Source organism: Rhinatrema bivittatum, chromosome 5 (assembly GCF_901001135.1).
Source record: "Rhinatrema bivittatum chromosome 5, aRhiBiv1.1, whole genome shotgun sequence".
Lineage (NCBI taxonomy): Eukaryota > Metazoa > Chordata > Amphibia > Gymnophiona > Rhinatrematidae > Rhinatrema > Rhinatrema bivittatum.
Window position 1 is genome coordinate 295844373 of NC_042619.1, and position 19227 is coordinate 295863599.

General features: G+C 47.5%; 1 protein-coding gene across 3 annotated transcripts in view; it reads right to left on the reverse strand.

Moving 5' to 3' along the window:
• The window catches only part of LOC115092811 (disintegrin and metalloproteinase domain-containing protein 9-like), a 501882-nt gene that overhangs the window by 103516 nt on the left and 379139 nt on the right, over nucleotides 1-19227 (reverse strand). For all 3 annotated transcript variants that reach the window (XR_003857086.1, XM_029604141.1, XM_029604140.1), the window contains one exon: nucleotides 1939-2122. Coding sequence is in view for 2 of the 3 variants with exons in the window: in XM_029604141.1 (XP_029460001.1) it covers nucleotides 1939-2122 (184 nt within the window). In the remaining variant the exon portion in view is untranslated. The remainder of the gene's footprint in view (nucleotides 1-1938; nucleotides 2123-19227) is intronic.

Below are 19227 nucleotides of genomic sequence, written 5' to 3' on the forward strand. Positions count from 1 at the left end.
TAAACCATTATGATGGCAAAAAACCGAATGATGGTATATAAAATTCGATAGATAAATAAATAAATAAATAAATAAATATTGTATTCATTTCCTTTTTTTTCCCGGTAATGCTGCTGGACATAAAATCTCTTTTCTGTTTTTACTTCGTGAAAATGCCATGCGAAAGTCCAGGTTTTCTAAGGCTGGTATTGTTTTAATAATATGCCAATGTTTCTGTATACTCTTGATAATTTTTCTAGAAATAGGCAAATATTTAGAGATACATGTGACATGGTAGAAGCTGCATGTTTGCAATAGTCACTATCCACAGTTCCAGCATGGAGGAAAACTGTGGTGAAATTACTCCCTCCTCCAGGCCAGCTTCTAACAACTGCTGCCTACTTCATACACATGAAGACTGCAAAATCTTTAGGGCTCCAAGCAGTCCACCAGACCCAGGCATGCCTCCCACCCCACAGGTATTCTTCCAGCTGAAGGACTGGTGCAGATCATGGTCCTGATGCAGGCTGGTAGGGAAGAGCTACTCTCAGTTTGGGCTGGTTCTTATCCCTCTGACTGCTCAGCATTTTCATTATGGGGTAGATTTTATAAATCTACGAGCACGCGAACAAAAGTATGCTGGATTTTATAAGATACGAGCGTAGCTGCGTGTATCTTATAAAATCTGGGGTCGGCGTGCGCAAGGGGGTGCACATTTGTGCAACTTACGCGCGCCGAGCCCTGCGCGCTCTGCCCGTTCCCTCCGAGGCCGCGCCGAAATCAAAGCGGCCTCGGAGGGAACTTTCCTTCAACCCCCCCCCCCCCGCACCTAACCCACCCCACCGGCCTTATCTAAACCTTCCCCCTACCTTTGTTAGGAAAGTTATGCCTGCCAGAGGCAGGTGTAATTCTGTGCGCGCCAGCAGGCTGCTGGCGCGCCATCACCCGACCCGGAGGCTGGTCTGGAGGCCTCGACCATGCCCCGGGCCGGTGCCAAGCCCCCGACATGCCCCCCGGAACGCCCCAAAATTCACGCCGCCCACCCAACACGCCCCCCTTGCAAAGCGCGCGTCCCGGGGCTTGAGCACGCCGCCGAGCCTATGCAAAATAGGCTCGACGCGCGCAGGGAGGTTTTAAAAGGGTTACGCGCATACCTTATGCGCGTAACCCTTTTAAAATCTGGCCCTATGCTTTTTTTTTTTATTAAGCTTTATAAATAGGCATGGCCTATCAAAAGCTGGAAGGCCAGAGGAGAAAGGGAGTAGAATATGAAAGCCTGGTTTGGGGGGGTGAGGGGGCGGTGGAGAGAAGAAGCAGCAGCAACATGAGGGAATACTTGGCCCAGAGGCCACCAATCATTCCTTAGAAGCCCCTTGCTCCACCTATGCTCGACTGGAAAAGGATTAGACTAAAGGCCCATCGTCATTGGAGCCAGGTAAAACATTCCTCTTTGCCAGGCATAAGCCTAAGTACAGAGCAGCATGGGAGATGATATCCTGCCATTTGCTGAGGCAGAGAATACTGGCAGATTGAAGTAAGCATGAGAACCTATATAGGGTGATATCAGCACACTAGTTGTTCTCTGTCTCCATTTGCTGGTAGAGGAGCATAATCTACTTGCCTGGACTAGTTTTACTGGATGTTAAGGAATGCCAAAATTCACATAGGTTTGTGATTCAGAATGCTAACTTTTCTGGGTTAGTCATTACAAAATAGGCAAGAATTTACTAAATTTGGTAAATGTAACCACCAGAATTTCTGAGATATTCCAGCATCTTGTATTTTGTTGGGGGTAGTATTAAAAGTATTAATGCAGTTCTTTTGTCTGTTTTCCTTTTACCATGCTCATCCTCACACACTGTAAATGCTGAACCTCTTCCTTATCAGGCAGTCAAAATCTACACTGAAAATGAGATGCCATCTATTGTATAGTGAAATAGTGATAACCATCCTGATTACCTGCTTATTACCACACCGTGCACCGTCTTTTACAGCTCCTTTATCTATGGTATCTATTGCAAAATGATGGTCCATACCCCAACAAATAGTTTTATTAAGGGTAGTTTGAACTACACTTGTTTGATTCCTGAACACAGGTATGCCTTTAATGCCCACACATTGTAATCTTCCACACATGGAATCTCTAAAAAAAAAAAGATGACAAAATAAGCCATAATCCTAATAATTATCTAAATATTGTAAATATGTTTTCAAACTTTTATACTAGGAGGAATTGTTAGGATTTGTGAGTATGTAGGCCCTGGGCCGAGGTGAGAGATGCCCACAGGGAGAAGACCCGTGGGCCTCAATGTCAGGAGGCGAGGTCTCAGCTGTGATGTGCGCAGGACAACAGGTGGTGGAGAGAGAGAGAGAGAGAGAGTAGAGATGAAGGACAGAGGTAGCCAGGGAGAGTGACCCCTGGTGGTGGAGCCACAGAACATCAGCCCAGGAGCTGATGAGAGGTCAGGCTGATAGTCAATCTTTATTAAAAGAGGTAGAGTGACAACACCCGCAGAGCGGGGAGCATGGCAGAGACACTCACAGACACTGAGGTGTGCAAAGTCTGTGAAGTGGGGAATCCTCTGGAGTGAAAAGTCGGCAATGATCCGCAAGCAGGGTACACCGAGGAGGGTCCTTGGTAGTGATGGCACAACAATGGTCCACAGTGGGGTACACCAGAGAAGGTTCATCTTGTAGCAATAGTATGGCAATGGTCCGCAGAGCAGGGTACACCATAGAGGGTTCCTCTTGTAGCAATAGTATGGCAATGGTCCACAGAGCGGAGTACTCACAGAAGTAGCAATAGTTCCAGCGAAAGTCCCGGGGAGTGGGGCAGGCAGTGATCCCAGGAAGAAGGCCCTCCGTGAAGCGGATAGCCAGAGATAAGAAGGGCCCCCGAGGAGCAGGTACCCTGAGCGTCTCACCAGGAACCAGAAGCTGGAACAAAAGTCGTAGCGAAGTGGATTCAGCAATGAGGGAACTTGTTGCCAAGTCATAGGTAGGCAGGGCCAGCCGGCTTAAGAGTCCTTGACGTCATCCGAGGGGGATGCCCCTGAGGTTCCTGCCATGGCGTGCATAAAGCCTGGGCTAGTGGCAAGCGCTCGTGCCTAAGGAATTCTGGGGTCAAGATGATGGTTGGTAGTGACCATGTCATCCGGGGAGGCCTGGGAACCAGAGTGTGCAATAGCTGGCTGAGGCTGCGAGTCAGCCCAATGGAGTCAGAGTAGTCCAACAAGAGGTGAGCAATAGCAGTCGCAGCCATCTGTGACTTACGGGCATAACAGTACACCCCCTTCTTAGGGCCCCTCCCCGGGGGTATAGGCTTCCTTGGGTATATAGCATGGAACTGCTGGATCAGGGTTTTGTCAAGGGTATGGACTGCAAGTTCCCAGCTGTTTTCCTCAGGACTAAATCCTTCCAAAGAGATCAGGTATTCCCATTGCTTTCTACGCTTCCTCACGTCTAAGATATCCTCCACTTGATATGTAATATCCTCCTCAGACACCAGAGATTGGGGATCAGGTGGTTTTTTAGAGAACTCAGACAAGATGAGATATTTTAACAGTGAGATGTGGAAGGCGTTATGAATCTTGAGCGATGTGGGCAGGCAGAGACTGGAAGTGACTAGTCCAAGCAGGCGAAGTATAGGAAAAGGTCCAATATAACGGGGAATGAAGCAGGCTGAAGCCAGTTTCAAGCGAATAAAGCGAGTGCTGAGCCACACTTTGTCTCCAGGGTTAAACTGTGGAGCTGCCCGATGATAGGCGTCGTAGAACTTCTTGGATTTCTGAGCAGCTTGCTGAGAAGTTGTTTGGTGTGGTCCCAGAGTTGATGCAGCTCCTGTGCAGTTGCTTGCGCCACTGGAGAGGATACAGACAGAGGTAGTGGAAGAGGAGGCAGAGGCTAGCATCCATATACTACTTGGTGATGACCCATTGGATGCAGACTGGTGTGAGTTTAAAGCGAACTCGACTCAGGGTAGTAAGTCGGACCAGTCATTCTGCCGCGAGTTCACATATGACTGAAGAAACTGTTTCAGGTTTCAGTTCATCCTCTCTATCTGACCATTGGCCTGTGGGTGATTGGCCGATGTGAGGTCTAAGGCAATATCAATTTTTTTACACAGCAACCTACAGAACCTGGCTGTAAATTGTACACCCCGATCCGAGAGAATGTGTCTCGGGAGTTCGAAGAGGCAGAAGATGTGGCAAATAAACAGTTTTGCCAGCTCTGGGGATGAAGGAAAACCAGGTAGAGCCACAAAGTGAGCCATTTTTGAAAATCGGTCCACTGTAACCCAGATAGTGTTGTTGTCATTGGAAGTAGGAATATCCACAATGAAATCTGTGGCTATGTGGGTCCACGGCTCACTGGGTGCTGACAAGGGTTGTAGGAGACCCCAAGGATGGCCCGCTGGTGGCTTCTGGTGGGCACAAGTGGAACATGACTCCACATACGCTTGAACGTCTTTTTTCATAGTTGGCCATCAGTAGAATCTCTGCAGAGTAGAAAGAGTTCTAGCTTGTCCAGGTTGGCTGCCAGCAAGGAATCATGTGCCCAGCGGAGGATTTTCTTCTGAAGAGGTTGGGGAACTACCGTCTTCCCAGACGGTAGTTCCCCATGGTAGAAAGAAGAATTTTGGTGGTAGAAAGAAGAATTTTGGTGGTAGAAATTTTGATGGTAGAATTTTGGTGGTAGAAATGAACGTGACACAGCGTCGGCTCGAGCGTTCTTAGCAGCTGGCCGGTATCGTAGTAGAAAATTGAACCAAGCAAAAAAAGAGACCAGCGGGCCTGTCTGTGATTGAGGCGCTACGCATGGTGCAGGTACTCGAGGTTCTTGTGGTCTGTATATATCGTGATTTGATGCTGTGCTCCCTCGAGCCAGGGGTGCCACTCTTCGAAGGCCAGTTTAATTGCCAGCAATTCTTTATCCACGATTCCATAATTACTCTTTGCAGGGGAGAAGTGTCAGGAGAAGAAGGAGCACGGGTGCAAGGTGAGATTGGCTGAATGCTGGCTAAGTACCGCGCCAACACCAACCTCTGAGGCGTCTACTTCGACAATGAAGGGTCGTTGTGGATCGGGATGACTCAAGCATTGGTTCTTGTAAGAATGCCTCTTTGAGCTCCCGAAAGGCAGTCACAGCCTCGGGTAACCATTGAGAGGGGTAGCTCCCTTACGAGTCATGGCCATGGGTGGGGCAGTCAGAGTAGAATAGTGATGGATGAATGACCTGTAGTAGTTTGTAAATCCAAGAAATCTTAGGAGCACCTTAAGCCCTGTTGGTTGGGGCCATTCACGGATGCTCTTGGTCTTCTGTGGATCCATTTGGAACCCTCGGCTGGAGACCACATAGCCTAGAAATGGGACAGACTTCTGGTTGGAAGAATATTTCTCCAACTTGGAGTACAACTGGTTGTCCCTTAGGTGTTGCAAGTGGCTCTGGGTGTCCTGAGAGAAGACCAGGATGTTGTCTAGATAGACCATAACACAACTGTAAAGCATGTCTCTGAAAATCTCATTCATCATATTCTGAAATACCACTGGAGCATTGCAGATGCCAAACGGCATTACCATGTATTCAAAATGGCCGTCACGGGTGTTAAATGTGGTTTTCCATTCATCGCCGTGACAAATTCTGACTAAATTGTAAGCTCCTCTGAAATCCAATTTGGTAAATATCTTGGCTCCCTGAAGTCTGTTGAAGAGTTCAGAGATTAGCAGCAATGGGTAATGATCCTTCTGGGTCATCTCGTTTAGGCCATGGTAATCTATGCACAGCCGGAGGGAGCCGTCCTTTTTCCCTAAAAAACGAACCCTGCTCCGGCAGGAGATTTGGAAGGTCTAATGAAGTCCTTAGCCAAGTTTTCTTGTATATATTCAGACATGGCTTTTGTCTCTTTTGCGAAAGCAAGTAAACCCTTCCGCGGGGAGGCTCAGTGTTAGGCAATAAGTTTATCGCACAATCAAACGGTGAGGAGGTAGGGTGTCTGCAGCCTTTTTGGAGAACACATCCATGAAAGAGGAGTACTGTGGTGGAAGGCCTGGAAGGGATGGTGCCATAACCAGACAGGGCATCGGGGACACAACCTCCAAGCGTCTCCCATGGCAGGAGTTGCCCCAATGGGACAATTGTAGAGTGCTCCAGTCAAACTGTGGAGTATGTAAATTTAACCACGGTAATCCAAGGACCACAGGATGTATCGCCTTGTCCAGCACTAGAAAAGAAATGATCTCCGTGTGTAGAGATCCGGTGCGGAATCGGATGGGTACCGTGGAGAATTTAACTTCGCCTGGTAGTGGCTCACCATGAATGGAAGAGAGCATTAATAGTGTTGGCATTCGGACGGTGGGGATCCGAAGGTGTTCCACAAGTAGTCTCAAAATAAAATTACCACCGGCTCCGGAGACTACTAAGGCCAAAGTGTGAAATTCCTGAGCGTCCGAGTGAATGGAGGCAGGCAGCATTAATGGAGGAGAGGGTGAAGTCAGGCCTAGGAGAAGTCCTCCTAGGCCTGGGAGTTTCACAGACAGAGTGGACAGGAGGGTACCGTGTGGCCCGGTTGACCGCAATACATACAGAGACCTGATTTCTGACATCTACGTTTCTCCTTCGAGGATAGGTAGCTGTGGCCCGTTTGCATTGGTTCTTCCTCCTCGGAGTCTCGTGTAGTAGCGGGTTGAGCGGATGATGCGGGACGGTTGTGTAGGGCACCCGAAGATGTCCTCTTAGATCCTCTGGTCTCATGTGGTCGTTCACGGAGACAGCGGTCAATGCGACCGGCGAGGGTAGTGAGGGAATCCAGTGCCTCAGGGAGTTCACATGCTGCAAGTTCGTCCTTGATAGGTGGGCTCAGACCTTCGAGGAATATAGCACGTACGCAGCTCAGTTCCCAGTGTAATTCAGAGGAAAGAGTCCTAAACTCAATGACATAATCAGTCAGAGATCTGGAACCTTATTGCAGATGCAGAAGTGTAGATCCAGAGTTGGCTTTTCGACCTGGGTCATCAAATACAGAGCAAAATAGGGCGAGGAAGCCCAGCAGGTTCTGAAGAATAGGATCCATTTGTTCCCAGAGGGGTGATGCCCAGGCCAACGCTTTTCCATCCAGGAGACATAGGATATATGTTATCTTGGAAACTACATCAGGGAAATATGCAGGCTGTAAAGAAAAGTGCATGTTGCACTTGTTCAAGAAGCCCCTACACAATAGGGGGTCACCTGCGAAACGAAGAGGTGCCAGAAGGAGCACTGTAGGCCGAAACAGTGACACATGTGAAGCAGAACTGGGCATGGCAGGTGTCGAGGCGGAGTCCAGCCGATTATTCAATTCGTTGATGGCATTAGCCAAAGTCTCCAAAATCTTTTGTTGTTCTGTAATTCGTTGGGCCAGGCCAGGAATGGCCTGGAGCACCGAGACCTGTGCTGGATCCAAGAACTTGGCAATCTTTTAGGATTTGTGAGTATGTGGGCTCTGGGCTGAGGTGAGAGATGGTACTGCCCACAGGGAGGAGCCCCATGGGCCTCACCGTCAAGAGGCGAGGTCTCAGCTGTGATGTGTGCAGGACAAGTGGTGGAGAGAGAGAGTAAAGTTGAAAGACGGAGGTAGCCAGAGAGAGTGACCCCTGGTGGAGCCACAGAACATCAGCCCAGAAGCTGATGAGAGGTCAGGCTGATAGTCCTTAATCTTTATTAAAAGAGGTAGAATGACACTACCCACGGAGTGGGGAGTGTGGCAGAGACACTCACAGACACTGAGGTGTGCAAAGTCTGTGAAGTGGGGAATCCCCACTAAGGAATCCTCTGGAGTGAAGAGTCGGCAGTGGTCCGCGAAGCGGGGTACACCAATGAGGGTTCTTGATAGCGATGGCACGGCAATGGTCCACAAGCAGGGTACACCGAGGAGGGTCCATGGTAGTGATGGCACGGCAATGGTCTGTAAGCGGGGTACACCAGAGAAGGTTCCTCTGTAGCAATAGCAGGGCAATGGTCTGCAGAGTGTGGAACACCGAAGAGGGTTCCTCTTGTAGCAATAGCAAAGCAATGGTCCACAGAGTGTGGAACACCGAAGAGGGTTCCTCTTGTAGCAATAGTTTGGCAATGGTCCGCAGAGTGGAGTACTCCAGAAGTAGCGATAGTTCCAGAGAAAGCCCCGGGGAGCGGGGCTGGCAGCAATCCCAGGGAGAAGGCCCTCCATGGAGTGGATAGCCAGAGACAGGAAGGGCCCCCGAGGAGCGGGTACCCGGAGCCTCTCACCAGGAACAAGAAGCTGGAACAAGAGTCGTAGCGAAGCTGATTCAGCAATGAGGGAAATCATTGCCAAGTCATAGATAGGCAGGGCCAGCAAGCTTAAGAGTCCTTGAGAATTGACGTCATACGAGGGGGATGCCCCTGAGGTTCCCGCCATGACGTGCATAAAGCCTGGGCTGGTGGCGCGTGCTCGCACCTAAGGAACTCTGGGGTCAAGATGGTGGTCAGCAGGGACCATGCCGTGCGGGGAGGCCCGGGAACCAGAACATGCAGGCCGGCAATAACTGGCTGAGGCCATGAGTCGGCCCAATGGAGTCAGAGTAGTCCAACAAGAGGTGAGCAACAGCAGTCGCAGCCATCTGTGACCGACGGGCATAACAGTACCCCGATCCGAGAGGATGTGTCTTGGGAGTCCGTGGAGGCGGAAGATGTGGCAAATAAACAGTTTTGCGAGCTCCGGAGCTGAAGGAAGACCAGGTAGATCCACAAAGTGAGCCATTTTTGAAAATCGGTCCACTGTAAACCAGATAGTGTTGTTGCCACTGGAGGTAGGAAGATCCACAATGAAATCCATGGCTATGTGGGTCCATGGCTCAGTCGGTGCTGATAAGGGTTGTAGGAGACCCAAGGACGGCCTGCTGGTGGCTTCTGGCGGGCGCAAGTGGAACATGACTCCACATACACAGAGTAGAAAGAGTTCTAGCTGCGACTGACGGGCATAGCAGGAATAGAGTCTAGGAACAAGTGTCTTTAACAGTTGAGAAGTATACAGCGACTAAATGATCACACAGCCTCAAATGTATTATTACATTTATAAAATTTAAAATAACATTTTATTTATTTATACATGTATTTTTCATAAGATTTATAGCATATTATAAATTTATATAATGGATTTTTTAATTGACCCATATATGAAAGTTCCAAATGAGAAGAATCAATGGGAAACTTACATTTCTGTATATGCACACATTAATTAGATTGGAATATACCTATAGAAATACCCTAACACACAATTGCTATGTACTCATATACTACATTACAATAATGACATTGTATACATTTTTTATTTGCTTTTTGTCATTAGGAAATTTACTTTTTATATATGCAAAACTTAGTATGAACTTTAACAGAAGTAATAAGTACAAGAAAAGTCTCACATCATAAATAATTTGTAACCAAATCATTGGAAAACCTTAAAATGAAAGATTCAAGCTAAAAAGAAGAAACACTGAGTTTTATCTATAAAGGCAATAGCAACCAGCCCAAAACTAGGCTGACCCACAAACTTATAGCTGAAAAAGGCTAATGACCTTTTGGTATATTAATATATATACAATTCAGTACTATTCACACTCTAGCAGGGAATCCAATGTTGTCAATCTTTCAAAATGTATGATATCTAGTAAGGATTAAAACAAAGATGATTTTTGATCATATAAATATCTGTGACTGGGCCTTGGGCCAGGCCCCGGCTTCGGTTCTAGGCATAGGCCTAAGCACCAGGACCAGGGCTCGGAGTTTCCCTTTTTTTATATCAGCATCAACCAACAAGGAATGAATTACATAGTCTGGGTAAACAAATAAGCATGGGTGTAGCTTGCTTGTTACGGTAGCTACTACCCCGAATCAATTAAGCATGATAATTGACTTGGAATAAGTATCCAGCGCAGCTCACTGCTTCAGCAACAGAGGGAATTAAGTAAAGAGGATTTTTATTCAGACAACCAACAATGGCTGAATTGCACATGCAGAGTAAACAAACGGGAGTAGCTTGCTTATTACGGCGGTTTACTACCCCAAACCAATTAGCTAGATACTTCACTTAGATGCAGCTCCAGCACTGCTGTCTGCATCGATGGTGGGGGCAGTGGCGTAGCCACGGGTGGGCAGGTGCCCACCCAACTTAGACCCAGGCCCACCCAACTGGCACCGGAACTGCAAGGCTGTCGCGGGATCCCATCCCCGCGACAGCGAACAAGAGAACCCACGCCTCGCGCGCCATCATGGCACACATGGGGAAGCGCTGCTGCGGCCGTATGGCCAACCGGTCTTCCTGTTGAGGGGGGGGGGGGGGGGGGGGAGCGGAAGCGCCGCGCGCAGCTTCCGCTTCCTCTCCCCCAATGCAGGAAGATCAGCTGGCCTCTCCTGCTGCCACCCGTTCTCCTGCTATCTTCGGGCCAAACGGCCCGCCGAACTTCCTGTTTGGGGGTGGGGGAGCGGAAGCGCCGCGCACAGCTTCCGCTTTCTCCCCCAAAACAGGAAGATCAGCTGCCTCTCCTGCTGCCACCGGCCTCCTGCTATCTTCGGGCGTCGGGCCGTATGGCTCGCCGATCTTCCTGCTTGGGCGGGGGGGGAGGGAGGAAGCGGACGTTGTGCGCTGCGCTTCCGCTCCCCCCCCCCCCCCCGACAGGAAGTTCGGCGGGCCATACCGCCCGACGCCCGAAGATAGCAGGAGTCCGGTGGCAGCAGGAGAGGCAGCTGATCTTCCTGCTTTGGGGGGAGGAAGCGGAAGCTGTGCACGTGCTTGAATGTGTATGTGTGGATGAGAATGGGAGTGTGTGTGGGTGAAAACTGGAGCCTGGGTGTGTATGTGGGTGAGAATGGAAGCTTGAATATGTGGGTGAATGGGAGCTCGAATGTGTATATGTGTGGTTGAGAATGGGAGCCTGGGTTTGTGGGTGGGTGAGAATGGGAGCTTGAATGTGTGTATATATGGGTGAGAATGAGAGCCTGGGTTTGTGTGGGTGGGTGAGAATGGAAGCTTGAATATGTGGATAAGAATGGGTGCTTGAATGTGTGTATGTGTGGGTGAGAATAGGACCTTAAATGTGTATATGTATGGATGAGAATGGGAGCTTGAATATGTGTGGGTGAGACTGGGAGCATGGGTTTGTGGGTGAGAATGGGAGTCTGGGTTTATGTGTGTGGGTGAGAATGGGTGCCTGGATGTGCGTCTGTGTGTGCATAAGAATATAAGCCTGGGGAGGGGTGAGAAAGTGAGAACTTGTATGTGTGTCTGCAGAGAATGTGAGCATGGGGGGGGGGGAGAGCATATGAGAGTGAGAGCTTGAGTGTGTGAGAGGGAGTCTGTGAGAGAAAGTGTGTGTGTGTGTGGAAGGGAAGACGACAGTAATAGAAGAAAGACACTGAAAAGGAATTAGGAAATGAGCTATAAGGGAAAAAATGGGAAAAAGAGACCAGGACCAACTGATTAGAAAAATACAAAGATCAGACAACAAAGGTAAAAATATATATCTATATTTTGAGATGTTAGCAATTTAAATATAAGCAACACAACTGCTCTCTCAAAATTTATGGACAGGTAGGATCCGTGTATAAAATCGTAATAATAAGAAGGCTAAAGTACCACAAATCACCGTGAATTATGTTTGTATCATTAAGTAAACCTCATACTTAGGGTTAGATGTGAATGCTATGCTGCATAATTTGGCATTATTTATCAGTAAAAAAACAACTAGTAGACCTGCATGCCTACAGCCCACCCATGTTAACCTTGTGCCCACCCAAAAAATCAATTCTGACTACGCCACTGGGTGGGGGTGGAAGGGAATTGGAACCAAAAAGTTACCAATAAGGGCCCTGACCTCAGCGGTCAGAGTAACAGATTATGAAAACAAATAGGTGTGAAAGCTTGCTGGGCAGACTGGATGGGCCGTTTGGTCTTCTTCTGCCGTCACTTCTATGTTTCTATGTAAAAGAAAAACCAATTAAATTTTGGTTTTTATTAAAAAATAAAAAATATAAGTTGGGTAAATGATAAGAAAAAATGCATATATTGTAGCTGTGCAGTAAGACCATGTTTTATACCGAAAAGAAAAATATGATCTAATTTTGAATTCAGCAAACAAAACCATGACAGGAATCAAGCATGCTTGGAATAGATACAGAGAGCAGACATAGGGCAAGGGAAAGGACATGACCAGAGATCCAGCAAAATTTCCAGTGACACAAGGCAGGTGACAACTGGGCAGACTGGGCAGACTGAGTGGGACAAGAAGTTCTTATCTAATGACAACTACTATGTTACTGTGCTAAATGAATCAAAAAGAAAGTTGGGTAAAAAAAACACAATCCAACAAACCATAATCATCCTCAGCAGCAATATAAACAAATCTGTCTATATCTTCAGCACCAGCAGGAGATCGGACAGACATCTGTTTGGCTCTAATAAGTATACTGTCTCCATAAAATGTGTTTGCTTATATGAATTTGAGGTTTACATTGTAATTTGCATCTCGCTGCCTCCCCCTACTCCCTACCCCCAATACAGTTTACTATGAAATACAGTCATGTTGGGGCTCTCATTCATCAGATATATTTACATTTTTGTTTGTTAAGATGATAATGATGATGTGGCTTTGCTGTTTGCCCTTCTGGTTTATTTGTCCTACAATCAATGAAAAGCTCTAATGTGCTAAAAATAGTTCTTGAAATAACAGGATCTAAAAATATATTGGTGCCATTTAAAAATACAAAAATACAATACAGGGCAGGAACAAATACTCTATGTCCATAAACTTATGATTCAAGATCCAGATGTATTCAGAGATATCCAAACTCAGAAGTGAAGTTACACAGCCCCCTGACATGGACCATGTTTCGTACATTAGCAATGGTAACATGGAATAGACTTAGTTTTTGGGTACTTGCCAGGTTCTTATGGCCTGGATTGGCCACTGTTGGAAACAGGATGCTGGGCTTGATGGACCCTTGGTCTGACCCATTATGGCATGTTCTTATGTTCTTAACTGCGTCAGGGGGGAACCAAATCACAAACTTGTCAAATATGTCAGTGAAGAAACAGATTCCCAACATACAACTTATGCAAAATGGATAAGGAGAATGAATCATCTATTACGCATCCAATTGAACATTCATTAGGGCTGTGCAGAAGGAAAAAATGTCTTTGTTTTCATTTTTCATTTCCCTGGGACTCAAATTCATTTCATTAGTTTCAAAGGGAAAAAAAACCAATTTGTTTATTAGTTTCATTCGTTTTTCATTTGCCATTAAAGTCAATGGGAGAAGTATTTGCAGCCTATTTTTGGCTGCAGAATTGGGGTTTTCTTATCAATTCTGATGAAACTTCTGGGGAGAAATCATCAGAATGATAAAAGAGCTTCAAGGTACTTAGACTGGGGCAAAATGGCACCAAAGTGGCATGAATAGCCTAAGGCACTGTAAAGGGGCAAACGGGTACCAGGAGAGGCAAGAGTGTTTTAACAGAGGTGCAAAGCGGCAGCGAGACTGTCAAAAACACACCACAGCTTCAAAAGAGAGCACTGAAAACAGTTGCATGAACCCTTGAAGGCAGCAAGACAGGCAAAGTGGCAAGACAAGTGGCATCAACATCCTACAGCACAATGAAGAGGGAACATAGCAAGCAGAAAGAGTGTCAGATAAAACCACAAGGTGCCGATAAAGGGACAAAGCAGCAGAAAGACTAGCACCAACACACTGAGGAACCATGATAGTGGCAAGAACACCACAAGGAGTAGAGTGAGTCGTCTGGTGTATGGCAGCAAGGCAGAGTGACAGAAAGTTGATAGGGGCAAGACAGGCTGGCAGAGCGGAGGTAGTCTGGTCCCTGTGGTTTTGATAGGGGCAAGACAGGCTGGCAGAGCTGAGGTAGTCAGGTCCCTGTGGTTTTGATAGGGGCAAGACAGCTGGCCCCGGGGAGCGTTCCCTTTCCTTTGTGCAGGAAAGGGCTCCCTAGAATGGGTTCGCCCCTAGAGAGGGGTGGTTCCATTGGCGTCTAGTGAGCTCTTGCTGGTCTTTTAAAATCTGGTGGACATAGCAGATATACAAATGAGAATTTTGAAGGCTGAGGCGAAGGAGGTTTCCATGCGAACAGCGGTTCAACATGGGTCAGCGGGTGTTAAGAGATAGGCGACACCCGGGGAGAGTTCCGTTTCCTTTGCGTAGGAAAGGGCTCCCTAGAATGGGTTGGCCCCTAGAGTGGGGCCCGAGCCTTCAAAGTGTGGTGACGTGGAGGTTTCCATGTGAACAGCGGTTCCGGTTCAACATGTGTCAGCGGGTGTGAAGAGATAGGCGACACCTGGGGAGAGTTTCCTTTCCTTTGTGCAGGAAAGGGCTCCCTAGAATGGGTTGGCCCCTAGAGTGGGGCCCGAGCCTTCAAAGTGTGGTGACGTGGAGGTTTCCATGTGAACAGCGGTTCCGGTTCAACATGTGTCAGCGGGTGTGAAGAGATAGGCGACACCTGGGGAGAGTTCCCTTTCCTTTGCACAGGAAAGGGCTCCCTGAAATGGGTTTATCCCGAGAGTGGGGCATGAGACTCGGAAAGTGTTACATAAGATGTATGTAGATGTACATAATTCCATTGTATATAGTTGCTTTTTGTACGCAGTTCCTATGTATTCAGTTCTTTATTGCCTTTCTATCTCCTTCCTTTCTCCACACTCTTCTCTCATCCCTCTTCCCTTTCTTGCCTGCCCCATCTCCCCCTCCCCTGTTTATTGTAATTTTCCTCCTTTCTGTTCATTGTAAACCGGCATGATGTGTTCCACGAATGTTTGTAAAGAAAAGTTCATAAATAAATAAATAAATAAATAAATAAATAAATAAGAGTTACGAAATGGAGGAGGTTTCCATGTGAACAGCGGTTCTGGTTCAATATGTGTCAGCGGGTACTAAGAGATAGGCTACACCCGGGGAGAGTTCCCTTTCCTTTGCGCAGGAAAGGGCTCCCTAGAATGAGTTGGCTGCGAGCCTGTGCAAGTGTGGTGACATGGAGGAGGTTTCCATGCGAACAGCGGTTCTGGTTCAAAATGGTTCAGCGTGTACTAAGAGATAGGCTACACCCGGGGAGAGTTCCCTTTCCTTTGTGCAGGTATGTTGTGGTTTGATCTGTCACTTCTTCCTGAACTGGTTCACTGTCAGAAGAAAATGGCATCTTTTTCATTTGTGAAAGATAATTCAACAGAGGATGCTTTTAGAGCAATAGAGACTACCATTTGTGAAGCAAGAACTGAGCAGGAGATTATTTGTGAATACCCACAAGCTATTAACTGTACTTATGCACTTCAGCTAGTGAAAAAGGAACTTGAAGAGCTCTCAGAAATAAGAAAACTGCTACTCAAGTCCAAATCTACAATATCAACCTATGTTGACTTTGTACCCTACACAGTGCCTCTGTAAACTATGGGAACACAGAGGATGAACTACAGTACAACTACCACCAATTTTCTATAGTACTAGAAACATTAATGTTGGCACCTAAGAAAGATTTAGGGAAAATGGCCCTTATTATGAAGGTTATGAAAACTATTGAGCATATGAAATATGAAAGCTCCAAACATCTTAAGTCAGCTTTTTATGTTCTTACATTCCAAATGTTGCAAAACAGGAAAAAGAATATTCTGGAAAGAAGTGATGCAAAAATACATGAAACTGAAATTAGATATACCAGAACTAAACTCAGACAGGCACAGCGTTTAAGGTCAGGCCTTTGTAGTGATGTAAGGGCTGGACAGCGTTTGAGCTCTGGCCCTTGTAGTGACAAAAGGGCTGGACAGATGGGCACAGCTTTTGGGGTCAGGTCCTTGTAGTGATGTAAGGGTTGGACAGTGGACAGACAGGTACAGCATTTGAGTTCAGGCCCTTGTAGTGATGTAAGGGCTGGACAGTGGACAGACAGGCACAGTGGTTGAGGTCAGGTACATGTGCTGATATTATCTGGAGCATATGAGGCAACTGGAGCTGCTGCAAGGCTTTAAATTGCTTTTATTCATCTTGCCATTCACAGGGAAAATCTGGAAACCCAAGCAAAGGCATGTTTATTTTCAAAAACACTAGCATTTCCATCAATTCTGGTGCCAGCCTTGAGCGATGAGGGCTCATGATATCCCCTGTCATTGAAAATACACATTCACTGGGCACACTGGTTGGTGGATATGACAGATATCGCTGAGCTACTTTGGCTACATGTGGCCAGACAGTGGGCCAGACAGTGGGCTTGTGTGCCCAATATGCCAGTGGATCTGTCTGCATGTCCTCTATGGGCTCTGTGAGATACCGTGTCACTGACATTTGTGCTGGTGTCCCCTTTGCTTGGGTGGGCTGAGAGTCCTTCTTGCCAGCTGTTCTTGCTCTAGCCCATTCCAGAACAGATGCTTTTTTAGGGGCAACATGGCTTTGGCGGAGAAAGTACTAGCTGTCACTGACAGAGTGCTGCTCCTGTTTGGGCTTGCATTACTCTCTGAAGTGCCCGCTGTTTCCTCCTCTGCTTCATGCCTAATCTGCCCTTGCCTATGGTGCTCCTGTTCACGGATGTTTATTAACAGCAGGTCCTTCACAAATGTGAGACAATCGGACTGTAGGGTGAGGTTCCCTTTCACACGGGGATCACAGACTGTGGCGAGCATGTTATGTGTGGTCTTTTGTTAAAGGTCTTAATCTCTCTTGCACCTGCTTCTGCAAAAAGTCCAGACAATGCAGTACCTCTGCTGTCATTCCCTCTTTCTGTTTAAAGCCCTCCAAATTTTCCTCCAGAAAATTAACTATAGGGATGATGTCAGCCAAAGTGGCACTTCTGGAACTCAGCTCCTCCGTGGGATCCTTGAAGGGCTGCAGAATTTTTACCAGCTGACTCATGACTAACTAATCATGATGCCCTAGGGGACTCTGAACTTTCCATAGAAAGTTCATGAAAGGGTGTCTGCTACTTCACTAACCTCTGCAGCATCATATAGGTGGAATTCCACCGGGTGCCAATATCCTGAATGAGCTGCTTGTGAGGCATCCCCAAATCAGTCTGCTTTTGTTGGAGAACCTGCCCTGCCTTCACACTTCTGTGGAAGAACCCTGCTATATTCCTGCACTTGTGTATTAATGTATGCAGGTATTCATTCTCTTGATGATTGGACTCCAACCCCAGAGCTGACTTCACTACCAGGTGCAGAGTGTGTGCAAAACATTGGATGTTCTGAAAGCGCCCATCGCATATTGCCTTTACCATGTTTGTACCATTGTCTGTGACAAAGAACCCTGCCTGAAGATTCCTGTGTCGCTGGTGTAGCTGCCAGCCCACCAGCATCTGTATGATGCATGCTAGAATATTGGCTGAGGTATGGGCCTCGTCCATCAGGTGGGTGTGCAGAAAAGCCCACCTCCACCCTGATATTTGTTCACTAATAGAGCTGCTGCTGCCTGCCCCTGCCTCAGCCAGGTCCCACCAGTGTGCTGTCAGGGAGAGGTAAGAGCATGCAGCATTCATGGTGGTCCAGATATGCACACTCCCCTCTGCCTTAGCTAGCAGCACTTGGATGCGACTGCGACACTGGTTGTATAGGCTGGGGATGACCTTTCTGCTAAATGTGGTTCTGGAGGGGACTTTGTAATTTGGAACTAAGACCTTCAGCAAATGCTTGAAATCCACATTCTCCACTACCTGCAAGGGCTGGTCATCAAGGGCAATCATTTCCCCAATGCTCCTGGTTACAACTTTTGAGGCTGCCTGCCTCCTTCCTCGGGATAGCGTTACCGAACACCACCCCATTTCCTCCTTGGTGGATTCTCGCTTCTGACACATGGCAGGGGGCTGCTGGCCTGCCACCTGACTGCTAGAAGGGGCTGAGGGCATGGGATGACTCTGCTCCTTTTCAACCACTTTATGCTGCCTAGAAAAAGGCGTTCCCTGACTGGTACTGCCACCATCCGCAGAAGGCAGAACTGTTGGGTGTTGCTTCTGCATATGATGCATTATGCCAAAATTAGTTAGATGTCCCATTTGCTTGCCTCTGCTAATAGCCCTGGCATAGTAATTACACTGAGCAAAACGCGGGTCTTCCATCACTTTAAAGTGACTCCAGATCACAGATTTCTTTCGTGATCCCTTCTCTATAGCATTCAGGGTGGATACTGGCACTGGAGTTGAAGTAGTGGGTACACCCTGAGAAGCAATGCCAGGGGCATCAGTCTCACTCTGTGCCTGCGCTGTCTGCTCTTCCTCCTCCTCATCATCAGTTTCATCTCTCCCCTGCAGCACTGAAGTGGAGGTTAAGACAGAACTAACTAAGCCTCCTAAACCTTCTTCAGCTATTACTTCTTCCATTTCTGATGAGAATCCCACACAAGATGATTCTTCATTGGAATCAGAAGCAAACAGTGTCTGTGCTACATTTTCAGCACTAACTAGAGTCTGCTGTCGCACTGCTGCTTTTGGGTCTCGCCCTTTTGTCTTGCAACACTCAGCCTCCCCTTCCATCACCTCCAAAACAACAGGGTCAGAAACAGGTGGTGGCGATGCATCATCTTTAAATTTCAGTTTTGTCTGGATGGAACTGCCTGCCCCTCCAGAGATTTTAGATTGGAACAGCTCCCTTTTTAACTTTAATGGGGGACTTGCACTGCCTTTTGAAGTGCCTTCTCTGCCAGTCTCAATCACTCATCTACCTTTCCCTGACATCATGGATTTAATGTCACTGCCTACCAGGGATTTCAATTAAAAGAATTATTTCTTTATTGGTGAATGAACACCTCTGTAGCAATATATGTGAGTCTGGAAAACTATACAAAGACACACAGGGGCAGATCTTTAAACCTGCGCGTGGGCGTAGATTTGTTCGCGCAACCCGGCGCGATCAAATCTACGCCCGATTTTATAACATGCGCGCTGCAGCGCGCATGTTATATAATCCCGGGTGGCATGCACAAGGGGGTGCACAATTGTGCAACTTGCACGTGCCAAGCCGCGCAGCCTTCCTCCGTCTCCTCCAAGGCCACTTGGAAATCGGAGCGGCCTCGGAGGGAACTTTCCTTCCGACCCCCCGCACCTTCCCCTCCCTTCCCCTATCTAACCCACCCCCCAGCCCTATCTAAAACCCCCCTCCTTACCTTTATCGGGAAAATTATGCCTGCCTCTGGGCAGGCGTAACTTGCATGCACCGGCTGGTTGCTGGTGCACCATGCCCACGGCACAGCGGCTGTTCCGGAAGCCTCGGTCCTGCCCCC